Source organism: Penicillium vulpinum, assembly GCF_028829585.1.
Source record: "Penicillium vulpinum strain IBT 29486 chromosome Unknown utg000004l_segment0_segment0, whole genome shotgun sequence".
NCBI classification, from domain to species: domain Eukaryota; kingdom Fungi; phylum Ascomycota; class Eurotiomycetes; order Eurotiales; family Aspergillaceae; genus Penicillium; species Penicillium vulpinum.
The window spans coordinates 3,895,094-3,907,632 of record NW_026643244.1 but is presented as its reverse complement, the minus strand read 5'-3'; the positions used below and the strand labels follow the sequence as shown (position 1 = coordinate 3,907,632).

At 45.7% G+C, this 12,539-nt stretch overlaps 5 protein-coding genes across 5 annotated transcripts; 2 read left to right on the top strand and 3 right to left on the bottom strand.

Moving 5' to 3' along the window:
* Positions 1 to 1,757: 1,757 nt before the first annotated feature.
* Positions 1,758 to 3,619, top strand: N7479_009980 (glycoside hydrolase family 72 protein; the record flags this gene model as incomplete). The annotated part of the gene is made up of 5 exons (XM_057257673.1): positions 1,758 to 1,832; positions 1,903 to 1,940; positions 1,992 to 2,017; positions 2,068 to 2,811; positions 2,868 to 3,619. The coding sequence occupies 5 exons, from the start codon at positions 1,758 to 1,760 to the stop codon at positions 3,617 to 3,619; spliced, it is 1,635 nt and encodes a 544-aa protein (XP_057105131.1).
* A 1,387-nt stretch (positions 3,620 to 5,006) lies between these two features.
* N7479_009979 (uncharacterized protein) lies at positions 5,007 to 6,237 on the bottom strand (the record flags this gene model as incomplete). Its single annotated transcript, XM_057257672.1, has 4 exons — positions 5,007 to 5,421; positions 5,491 to 5,864; positions 5,918 to 5,985; positions 6,039 to 6,237. 4 exons carry the CDS (start codon positions 6,235 to 6,237, stop codon positions 5,007 to 5,009), a joined length of 1,056 nt encoding a protein of 351 aa, XP_057105130.1.
* Positions 6,238 to 7,424: 1,187 nt separating this feature from the next.
* N7479_009978 (alpha/beta hydrolase) lies at positions 7,425 to 8,254 on the top strand (the record flags this gene model as incomplete). The annotated part of the gene is made up of 2 exons (XM_057257671.1): positions 7,425 to 7,835; positions 7,895 to 8,254. The coding sequence occupies 2 exons, from the start codon at positions 7,425 to 7,427 to the stop codon at positions 8,252 to 8,254; spliced, it is 771 nt and encodes a 256-aa protein (XP_057105129.1).
* An 849-nt stretch (positions 8,255 to 9,103) lies between these two features.
* On the bottom strand, positions 9,104 to 9,479 carry N7479_009977 (uncharacterized protein; the record flags this gene model as incomplete). Its single annotated transcript, XM_057257670.1, has 3 exons — positions 9,104 to 9,233; positions 9,300 to 9,370; positions 9,420 to 9,479. 3 exons carry the CDS (start codon positions 9,477 to 9,479, stop codon positions 9,104 to 9,106), a joined length of 261 nt encoding a protein of 86 aa, XP_057105128.1.
* A 599-nt stretch (positions 9,480 to 10,078) lies between these two features.
* N7479_009976 (CorA family magnesium transporter) lies at positions 10,079 to 11,341 on the bottom strand (the record flags this gene model as incomplete). The annotated part of the gene is made up of 1 exon (XM_057257669.1): positions 10,079 to 11,341. One exon carries the CDS (start codon positions 11,339 to 11,341, stop codon positions 10,079 to 10,081), a length of 1,263 nt encoding a protein of 420 aa, XP_057105127.1.
* Positions 11,342 to 12,539: the final 1,198 nt, after the last annotated feature.

Here is a 12,539-nt window from a genome sequence, read left to right as displayed (position 1 = left end):
ATCCTATTTAAAATTGAAATATATATACAAGTATAGCTACTATAAATCTAGAAAGTAGGTTTGAGCTTTATACGATAGGTAGAAGGTCGTAATACAGCGATTACAGAGGCCGATAGGATAGGCTTTAATGGGGGCCTCATAGGCCCCCATTAGTGGGCTACTGGTTGGGCTTTGGGCCTAGGGTGGGGGCCCGTTTGTGGGCTTTGCGGAAGTCTACTCTTTATTTTCGCTCTAATTGTCAATTGCGCATGGCGGACACTTATTGGTATTTGTACACGCAGCCGAGGAGCCCATTTACCCATAAGATCGATATCAGACCTTATTGCGAGAAATGGTGAGAGTTCGACTAAATAATAATTATCTATAGTTATAAGCTCGTACACCCTGAGCCAGCTCACGGTCATTGAACTGAGCTTTGCATCTGATCAAATAGTTTACCTTGATATTTCTCCTCCCTTTCATAATGAACTCAAGCGCTTTGATCGCATGGCAGATACCATGCAGTAGCTGGCGTTTGACCTTTCCAAACCAACAAGAAAATTTCACTAATTTGATCCTAACTAGGACCAATGATCTCGCAATAAAATTTAATATACGACGTCGCGAACCTGCCTTTACTAACCATGGTCTGTTGATCGCGCAGCGTACAGTAATCCATAGTGGTCTTGAAAAACTCGAAACTCATCCTCACAGCTGTCTACAAGACAGGGCCGGCTTACACTGGGATGAGATTAAGGAAATCCCAGACTCATTCGGAACGACATTATGGAAAATCTGGACGAAGAAGTGCAACAAGATCGAAGTCATACTCTCAATCTCACCCGAACTCGTTGTGGCAAAATGTTCTCAAAATAGGTCAATATTGAGTTGGCCGTTTCTACGGAGTACCCCTGGTGATGTTGAGATAGGCAGCAACAATGAGTATGTGTGCATATGACATATATATGTACATAAATAGTTCATTTTTCGCGGTGGACCAATGATCCAACGCCTTGCAAGGCCTTGTGACACTTTTGTTAAAACCAAGCAATGCCGCCGGTAAACTATAGCTTCAAGTTACCTAGCGTAGAATAAAATTAGATGTGATTTGAAAAAAAGCACGGGAAAAGAAAAAGCCACAATGCCGGTGCCATCCTAAGCCCCACCACCCACGGCGTCAGCCGGATGCTTCACTTTTTTCTTTTTTCGATTTCAACTATGAGAATATACATATAACTGTGAAAGTATGATTTATGGCTATTTTGATGGGGATCTGCAGAACTGTATATCTATATCTTTTTGCCGATCGACAAGAAGAAAACTGCAGTAAAAGCCAAGTTCCATTAAGTGCGTGGAGCCCGTTCATCTCCCTATTATTGGCTCGGACTACATAAACCGATTGGCTCTAGAGCCCTAATAATGCTTTTTTTATGAGACCAGTCTCTGGTCGAAATTGACATGGCGCCAGTACTAAACCTATTGAACGATGGCTTCAAAGCACTTGACCATATTAGGCTCGTTCGGTCGGCTATACGCGTCCTTTTTGTAATTTCAGGAGAGAAAATGAAATTGGACCATCTGAGACTAGTAAATCTCACTATCTCTCATTAATGAATTTGAAGTGCATCCCCGTCTTTTGACCTTGTTCCCCCCCCATTTCGTTGTTCACTCGTTTGACTTCTTGATTCACTCTCTTTTTATATATTTTTACATCCAAATATCCTAACTATATACACTCGCTACAAATCCTTGCGGTATTAGATCCGCAAAACTCAATTATGAAGTTCTCCTTGGTGGCACTGGCAACCCTCGCCGGGGTTGCTGTTGCCGATTTGGATCCCATCGTTATCAAGGTACGATCCTCACATATACATCTAGATATGTGCATAATGCGTTGCATATTCGGTACTAACACTACAATAGGGTTCTAAGTTCTTTTATTCCAGCAATGACACTCAGTTGTAAGTCCGAATATGCCGAGGTCTCTTGAATTCGGCGACTGACAATAATAGCTTCATGCGTGGAATTGCCTATCAACGTAGGTCGTTTATGCTATCACTTTCGGTGTCTCCAACTAACCCTTCGCAGAGGAAAGCACAAGTAGCAGTGGCTACGCTGACCCTCTAGCCGATCCCGTCGCTTGTGCGCGTGATATTCCCATCATGGCAGAGCTGCGCACCAACGTTATCCGTACCTACGCCATCAACGCCTCTGCGGATCACTCCGAGTGCATGAAGCTCTTGTCGGACGCTGGCATTTACGTTATCTCCGATCTATCCGAGCCCAACCTATCGATCGATCGAGCCAATCCTTCATGGGAAACCGACCTCTTTGCCCGATACACCAGCGTCATCGATGAACTGTCCCAGTACACCAACACTATTGGATTCTTCGCTGGAAATGAGGTTTCCAACACCGTCGATACCTCTGCTGCCAGCGCTTTCGTCAAGGCCGCTGTTCGTGACACCAAGAAGTACATCAAGAACAAGGGCTACCGCCCTATGGGTGTTGGATATGCTACCGCCGATGTCTCCACCATCCGCGCAAACATGGCCGACTACTTCGACTGCGGAGAGTCTGAGGATATTATTGACTTCTGGGGATACAACATCTACTCGTGGTGCGGTAACTCGACCTACAAAGAATCCAAGTATCAGGATCGCACCGAAGAGTTTGCCAACTACGCCGTTCCTGTCTTCTTTGCTGAGTACGGTTGCAACGAGGTCCACCCCCGCCTGTTCACCGAGGTAAATGCCTTGTATGGCGATACTATGGCTGAGGTCTGGTCCGGCGGTATTGTGTACATGTACTTCCAGGAGGCCAACAACTACGGTAAGCAAGCGACTCCTCCCCCAAAAGTATGTGTACGTGGCTGATCCGATTTACAGGTCTGGTTTCCGCCGTTGATAGCACCAGTGTTAGCACCATGTCCGACTTCAAGTACTATTCCAGCCAGATCGCCAAGGTCAACCCCACTGGTGTCAAGAAGGCTTCTTACACCCCCACCAACACCGCCCTGCGCAGCTGTCCTACTGTCGGATCCAAGTGGTCTGCCGAAGCCTCTCCTCTTCCTCCTGTCGCCGATAACACCCTGTGCGATTGCATGTACGGTGCCTCCGCCTGCGTTGTCACCGAGTCCCTCGACTCGAAGAGATACGAAAAGCTGTTCAGCACTGTCTGTGGCTATACCGACTGCAGCGGACTCACCGCCAATGCCACCACCGGTGAATACGGTGCCTACAGCATGTGCTCAACTAAGCAGCAGCTCGCCTTTGCTCTGAACAAGTACTACGTTGAGCAGAACAAAGCGGCCGATGCTTGCGACTTCGCCGGAGCTGCCACCGTCAAGTCCGTTGTCAAGGCCACTGGAACTTGCGCTCAGCAGATGAAGGAGGCTGGAACTGCCGGAGTCGGGACTGTGAGCACCGAGGGCACTGACATCGGTGGCTCTAGCTCGAACTCTGGTTCTAGCTCTGGCTCTAGCTCTGGCTCTGGCGCCAGCTCCTCTTCCTCGGCCTCAGCAACTACCTCTAGCAGCGGCGCTATCAGCATGCACTCCAGCTCAGTCTTCGGCTCTTTCGAGATCGTTGCTTACATTGCCACCGCGCTCCTGGCGGGTGTCGGAATGATCGCTTTGTAATTGAGTTGATCTTTGTTCGTGTATATTCTTCGCAATTGGACCATGTGTCTGTTTTTGCTTTTTATTGCGACATCTTTGAACATAAAACTTGGAGCAAGGCATGTTTGAGATAGCGAGAACATCGCCTTGGTTGCATCTTTCGTTAATTGATTATTACTGCTTGAAAGAAGTTGATATTTTATTGAATCAAGGGAATCAAGATTGAATTTGATTTGTATTTATCTGTATACCATTTGTCTACGAACTTTTGCCGTTTTCTTTTTAGCAATTTGAATTGTTCTTATTCATGATTTATCCCAATACCACTCGATTGAAGTGGACCTCAACTGACAATGCCCAATTGAGGATATTGATATCGGTATGAGAACTAACAATACTGTAGACAAGTTAACTTAACCTTGCTGCCGCCACCTAGGGCTGAGCCAATTACAGGGCTAAGGCCTGAGAATCTCATCTAGATCTAGATATCAGGCAACCAATGGTTGAAAGATGACAATAGAATGGCAGTTTGCACTTGGTTCCTTGTACTATCTGACAAACTACGGCTTTGAGGTTTATGGAAGTCAACGTCTTACCCAGGATCGCAAGGAGCATGGGCCTAAGGTCGTAGATTTGCTACAATAGATGGTGTTTCCGAGCGTTGATAGTGAACAGACAATCGATGATGTTATCGACAAGTGTTGGCACAACAAATCTGCTACGCTGAGCGCGCTTTATTCTCACAATTACATCTATGCACGGATTGCTGCACACACTCATGTACTTTTCATCTTTGTTTCCTATTGCTCAATGAAGAGCTATATATATGAGATTTCCCTTGCACCCTGCGATCGGAAAATGGGTAGTATTAAAGGGTGTGTATGGGTCTGTTGTACATCATAAAACGGCAGAGATACAAGTTGCAGACTGTTTCTGGGCAAACACTTACATACTGCCTTCTGGTATAGGTTGCCGATATTGTGCCACTCCTGCTTGACTTTTCTCGGTTTGACTCGATTTGAATCTTTGTAAATGGTTCGGATCACTATGGCGGAAGTGGGTTTGGATTGATGGTTCCGAATTGTTTCCGACGTTGCCAAGTTCACTTCAGGCATTCGTCAAGGAGTAAACTGGAGTACATACTGGTATCATCACCAATCCTTTGAGCAAGAAACAGTGCATCCATATAGGCTGACCGCGAGGAACAGCGTAGGGTCTTTATCATGATGGCGGGAAATGGAGGTGGGCGGGTGGGACGCGTGCTTTCATTTCTAATGTTCTGGTAGACATTGAGTACTGTGTCCTGTGGATAATAGTGTCTTTCCTTTTGTGTAGATATATGAGGGAAGTCATTAGGCTTCAAGGAGACCTGATGACTGAGATTTAGGTATATCATTTGCGTAAATATCTATTTATAACCTCGAAAAGAATCGGCGCCCGATTCGTGCCATGTCATATCCCGCTGAACTCGAATGGAATTCAACGGTACCTCATCCCCAGATGCATCGTCAGCCTGGGACACATCTAGATGTACTTTAGTTTTATTGCGTTGCTCATCAGCAGGCCTAAGGGCAGAGTTGTCTAACTCATAACCTTTAGAGTTCTCGAGATCTGTCGTTCGTGATTTTTGCGTACCAGACTGGCTGGAGAATTTGGATGAAACCATTAAAAACAACGGACGCAGAGTCGGCATGCAGGCGGAGATAATACCAGTTGAGCTTTCAACGATACACCAAGTGCAGGCATTTCCGAGTGTCCAGGCAATGTCTTCCGGATTGAACTCAAACAGAGTAGTGAAGCGATAGATACTGGTGAAGATAACGCTGTGCGGAAGAGTGAGTCAGTCTAGTGTCAGAAACTAGCAGCGATATGCATGAAAAGGGTATACGAACAAACTACCCAACAGGAAGATTCCAATTACGGACAGTCGGTGCGTAAGGCTTGCATGCAGTCCCCACACCACCCGCACGGGTAGAGAGAGAATGAGAATATCAGTGACAATATTGGGTACTGCGTTTCCAATAAAGGAGGCTTTAAGGTCGATGCACGTCCCAGGGATCCGTGTATCCCAGGCTCGTGCAATCGGAGTGCATTGGAAGATGCTGACGAGGATGATAGCGATCGCCCACGCGAGCGATATCCCACCCAGGATCATGGAGGCAATGCGGATTTCTCTCGTGGGGAAGATGCGACAGTACATGAGCAGAATAGAAACTTTCGTCACTGCTATAGTTGTGACATAGATGCACTCAAATACCACCAAGAGCTATATGCATATTAGCGGAGGGTCAAATTTATTTTCTACAATTCGAATCGAACCTTTGCAATCATCATGATATTTTCAGCTGGCAAGATCTCAGAATGTAATCCCATACCATAGTCAGTTACTATTTGACTATCAGCATCAGAATCGAGAACTCTCAAGGGAAACACGCCGTACATGATAGCATCAAGCCAACGAGAGTCAATAAAGGAATTAAAGCAGCCAAGATCACATAATCATCCAGGCCTGGCTTCAGTGACTTCTTCCACCGTGCCAAAAATCGTAAGATCACAAACAGGATACCGAGGATAGTCATTGCGATCGTCCCGGCCCGATAGGACCCTTGGTAGCTATCCTGGGGATTGATTGTGGCCATCGTGTTTGAACTCACAAGAACCGATCAATATCGAAACATTTTTTGAAGCCAATGAAGCGGCAATGGTCTATTTAAAAGAGGTGAAAAGAATGAACGCCCCTCATGCCCAAACAGACTCGTCAGAGAATATCCACTTTCAACTGTCAGAGGATTCATGTTTATCCACAATTGAGCGGCAGACCGTATACCTAATGTGTAAAGGAGTACTATGATGAGGAATTCAAACCCGGATTTTGCTATTAAATACTAACTCATAACAACATTCGAGGTCCTTGGGTGGATCATAGAATAGGGCTGGGCCTGTTTACTTCTGACATCCCTGGGGATTGATGTTGTTTCTCCGGTTGCTTGTACAAAACTAAATTGGTTAGGCGTTTTAAGGTTGGTTTTGTCAGCTATGTGTGCAGGGATTAGATGCAGGGGTCATTATGCTTAGTATGCTTGTTTAGGCTTAACGCCCTAAATGTGGTGTCTAACATACCAGTGCAAGTCATCATGGAGTTACTTTTTTTCTATTCAAATTTGCTTTCAAGATTCTAGCCAGTTAGGATAAGGTAGAAAAATCCGAGGTTTTTTTTCTTTCTTTCATAGTAGATGGCCCTAGACGGCAGGTCAGGTACTGGGGCTCCAAATATTCTTCATATGATATATGATCTGCATGTCAATTTCCCTCAGCAAACCAGAAACAAGAGACCAGGACCCGGAAAGGGGAATAGAAGAACAATGGCCTTCTTGAGTCCTTTGTGGTGGAATGTCCGTCCAGCCGATTGTGGATCGTGGCTTTACCAGGATTGAAACTCTTTCCTGGACACAGCCGACTACCGCGTGGATGCTGATTCAAATACCAATCGGGACCCTTTAGTGCAATCTCCGGCCGCTCCAACGGTTTTGCTAGGGACTCCATGAGCCTATAGCAAGCCGAGTATCCGCAGTACTCCACTGGTGGCGCTAAACAGTCGAAATCCTTCGGGGAAAATTGTTGTAACAATAGATCAAAAGCTCCAATAGTTCCACGTGCCGAGGAATTGCGGGTCAACAATAATATACCCCGTTCAGTATAGGGAAAGGATGATCACCTCGCCGGGGTTTGGTGAGTTTCCAATTCCCGGTTGAACCTAGTCATTATTCGCATCGCATCCCCCTCAAACCCAACGACAAACCACTGCAAGATATATTCCAAAAAGAACATGTCTGAGAGCCCGGTCTTTGTCTTTGTGCCAGGCGCATGGCATGCGGCAGACACATTCGATCTCGTGCGGGATTTGATGCACAAGCGCGGATTTGCAACTGAAGCTATCTCCACTCCCTCTGTGGGCGCATGCCCTCCAAACAAGGGGTTGCACGCGGATATTGAGCATACTCAGGCTGTTCTCAAAGAGATGGTCGAAGCTGGCCGCCAGATTGTGGTAGTGAACCATTCCTATGGCGGGATCGTCGGTGCCGGTGCTGTCGAGGGCCTGGGATATGCGCAGCGATGCAAAGCTGGGCTTCCCGGCGGTGTTATTATGGTAGTATGGATGGCTGCATTTGTGACACCAAAGGGCAAAACTGTTATGGACATGCTGGGCGGAAACTTCCTTCCCTGGATGGTCATCAAGGTGGGTGGTTTATCTTTGTTTGTCCACCATTTTGTTCGCAACTGACGACCTACATATAGAGCCCTGATGATGGTTACTGCTGGTCTTCTGGCGAAGAGACGATATTCTATCATGATATGTCCCCAGAAGAGCAGCAGAAGGCGATTTCCAAATTGAAACCTCAGTCGCAGAAGTCTTTCCATGAGCCGGCGATGCATGAACCTTGGCATGAGATGCCTAGCATGTATCTGTTTTGCGACCAGGATGCAGCTATTCCATTGCCTGCGCAAGAGAGCTTCGCTCAAACCTTGGGCAACCCAGTGACTTATCATGTCGATGCATCTCACTCGGCATTCCTGAGCATGCCAGAAAATGTGATTGATGGGTTGGAGATTGCGCTAAAGGAAGGTCGACAGCAGAGCGGGATTGCTGTGAATTAAGATAGATGATGTATTATAGTCAATCATTGGATCATATATTTGTGCCGCATATGCACCGGATTTTCCCTGGCGGGTGGGGCTTTCCTATTTGAGCTGCCAGTGACTGGGGCCCCAGAAAACCCGGTTTTGACATAAAAGGGGGTCTTGCCCAGGTGGCGGTTATAGCTAAATCAGCAGAATTATACACATAACTAGCTTGTTCGCATAGTTTGTTTTGAGGCCCCAGACCCAGTACTATGTTACTATGTTACCTAGTCCGACCTAGACCTATTACCGGGTCAGCTATGTATATGGACAACAATGACTGGTCAACTGGGGTGGTGGCAGATTTGTGATAGTACTTCATATAACACGAGTGAGAGGGGATGGAAAAAGTGAGATCCGCAGCAAAAGTGGACTCGATCGCTCGTCGGTCGTACTCTATGATCAGTGCTTCGGGTTAGGGAGAGACTTGAGATGAAATTTTTGTTCCCATCGCAGCATCTGTGGAAAGCTGGAAGGGAGACCGACCAGAACAAGTTTCTTGCTTTAAATTGGTCCGTTGAGGGTCAGATCTCATTGGGTGCTGGCTGATTTTCATTTGTTTATATTTTATAAGACTATGCATTTGGTGCAATACTGGACAAGTTGTCCAAAATAAACCCAGGGCAAATATATATATTTTTGATGTTTTCAGCTTTTCCATCCTGGGGTTCGATATCCAGTTGTTCATCGCCAGTTCGAACGAGGTCCAACCCAGCAAACTCGCCATCACGCCCATCTGAAGATTTCCACTTTCAAGCAAACCAATATTCCGTCACCAGAGGAGGTGGAACAAACGACTCCTTTGTATGTATATTGGCAACCCGCCTAATTTGCCCAGTCATCAGACTCCTGAGAGTACTCGGTGGTGGCAGAAGGAGGGGTGTACACAGCATAGCCATTGCCATCGTTGTAGTACGTGCTGCCGTCAGGGTTTGAATAATAGTAGGAACCATCCCTGATTTGTAAAAAAAAAAATATATGTCAGTCCAATGTAGACACCAGAATCTTAAGCATCACGTACTGGTTGGAGTAATGGTACGAGTTGGGGTTGGATGCCCCCGAACCGTAATCACGGGAGCAGTAGTGGTTTCCCTAGAAATCAGTCAGAGCGGATTTGGATGAGTGCTAGTTCTTGACTTACCTCGTTGTTAACTCCACTGCTTTTGTAGGAGTACCAGTTACCGTAATTGTCGTAAGGCATGATGACGGTTGTTTGAATTTTGGGCGCAAAGTAGAAGGATGTGATGAATTGAATGGTACGGAGTTCAAGAGATGAAGAGATGAAGAGAAAAGAAGAGAAGAAACAGAGCCAGGATGAGGCATTTAATGTTCTACGGGAAGGACTAAACTTGGAAGGATGTTGGTATTGGAAAGAACAACTGTATAGAACACTTCTACGTAATTATGAGCCGTCTATTTAGCTAAAAAACAAACATAAAGCCTAGAGATACTTGGGGTATATATAATCAGATGCTAGGGTACCTACATAGGCAGTGGGTATAACTACACTCTTCCTATTACCTTTTGTAGACTTTCCGTCACATAGCCCAATGACAAGGTACTTAGGATTAGGAGGGTTAGATGTATATTTATTTTTTATTTTTAACTCACATTTCTGGGGTAAATGACACTGCCCAGTATATATGAATGGATGGGCATTTGGCGGTTGGCCCTTGGATCTCCTGTTCGTCTTCAGTTTAAAATTTAGTCTCAAGCGACTAGATCACTTACAGGCAAACACTTTTTTCATTGTGGAATTTTTTCATTTTGATTTTTTTCCCACGGCTATTTGAATATGCTTTAAAATCGCAATTTTCGGAATCTATCCAGCTTCCATAGGCCATACTTCGAGATCGTGACCGTTCCCATCACACATGCTCCAACAAGAATTACAAACGCCGAAGTACTCTCTTCAAAGAAGTTCGCTACGTTCATCCCAAACAGGCCCGCCACAAAAGTCGACACAGCAAATCCCAACATACAGATCTCCAGTTGGGCCTCAAAAATCAAGATCTGATTTCGTCGCACATCCAAGATCGATTGAATGGTCTCCGTGGTGCGTTCCAAATCCCCTAGTAAAGCAGTTGCAGATTCTGCGATTGCGTCTGTGTTCTTGTAATATGCCTCAAGGAGATATTCCACTTCTAGGTGATCCTCTACCTCATGCGGTCGGCCTGCCTGTCGATCCGACAAGAACATCATCGCCATATCTTCATCATCTTCGAGAACTTCCTGTAGCGCCGAGCGGAACTGGCGGGCACGCTGTTCGATGGCCATGAGCCTCTTTCTGTTATCCTGCAACCCGCGGAGAACGGAGTGGACAACATCTTCCATTGTTGAATCATGCAAGCTCTCTTCAACTGCTCGACGAATGAGAACATGTTCAGCTTCAAGAGTTGCGACCACAGAAGCAAGCGCTGCATCCACTACACGTAGCTCAAACGGGAGTTTTGTTAAAAGACCCGAGCCAGGACAGGGCTGTAGCCTACTCCGGAGGTCTGTCATGAAGACATCCTGCACCTTCACGTGGCAGTCCTCAATTGGGAGAAGAAAAAGAAGCACCCCATCAGTGCGGACTAGCAGCCGCAAGGTGAACATGCTGATAAAGATGACGGATGGACGGACCAGCAAATTCGGGATTCCCTCTGACACAAGATCCACGTTACGCAGATCACGTCCATCTAATCCCCACTGTTTAGCAAGATCGTCCTTAGTTCCTTGAGTTTCAGATTCTTTGATAGACCCATCAACATCCAAGACCATGCAGCGCAGCTCCGTTGCATCATTTACTCGGCTTTGTGCTAAAGCACGAGACAAGTCAAACACCTTTTGATCAAAAGAAGCTTCCTTTTTCATCTCACTCTCCCATATCACATGATGTGATTTGTTGGGAAGCGTAATGATTCCACGTCTGCTGCAGCTGGGGATGTTCTTGATCTTGGGCTGTTGTATGCGGAGAGTGCCGGAAAGGCGACGGAATTTGCCATGCGGTGTATTTCTACACCTTAACAGGCCTTCCGTTGGAAACAAATATGAGAGAGTTGTGATAGCCTGCCGATGCATCATAGATCTCATCTTTGCCGTTGCAAGTATGAACAGAGTTGTGGAGTTGGACAGTTGCCGATGCAGTAATTTGGATATTGTGGCTTGACGACCCATGTGGCTATGCTTCCATTTGTGGCTTCTTCATCGCCTGGGAACGTCGGCTTTCAGATTTTGATATTATAAAAGGATATAGACGTGGAAGAATACCCATTTTGTATATAAAAGATTTTAAGCCCCTGAATTGACAAGGTTCAGTGAGTTGCTCACCGTATTGATCATAGGCCTCACCTGATAATAAGTGGTTCTTTAATAAATGTAGTCTCCCACCAGCTTATGGCCCATCATCAGCACGGGCATTGACAAATATTCATAGGTAAATGTCTCAGAGAAGACCATTTGGAGCAGTTCTGGAAGCCAAGTCACTATTAGGAAATTGCGACTTAGCTCCGGCATATCTCAGAGCGGCAAGAACGTCACCACTGCTTTCCATCCTTGTCGGGAGAGAACATCTGTGGAACCAATGACTCGGAAATTCTTTCCTACAATGGCCTGACTTAGTTGTAGTAGGAGATGAAGGTATTGTCAAAAATTGATCTGAGAGGCATCGGAAGGATGTATGTTAGAGCGTATTCGTATGTTGAACGGAATATGGAAGTTCTTTTCGCCTTGACTGGCTTTGGTATTCGGAGAATAGCACGCACTGTACTCCTTGAAGTTATCCGTATTGAAATAGGCAATATAATTAACAAAATAAACTCTCGAAGAAATGAACTTCGGGCCCGGGGGAATGTCTGCCACGGTGGTGAGCTAGAATGTCTTTGAAATGTGAGAAAGCAATTAACAGTAGGAAATCACGTTCCCGTTCAAATATGAGTCGGTAATTACCTGATTCGTAGAACTCCAATGAAGTCCAATTGGAAGGCCGAGGTGATCAGAACCCGATATCCAGCAAGGTTTGGCTTTTTCTTCATTAGTTAACTAGGCAACCATCTTGTATAATATTACAGGCAGCGGAGCTTAGCATTAATTGGCTGGGGTTAGACATTGGATAACTATCGAGCATGAGGTATCTGCGCCTTTCGGTCCCTTGATTTACTAGTATGGCTGGATAGGATTTGATATGCAAAATCTTCTAGCGCATTCTTGTTATAGCTCAGCTTGTACAAATATTTGCAGAGAAAGTCCTCACAAGGTGCAAAAACGATGATCGATATGA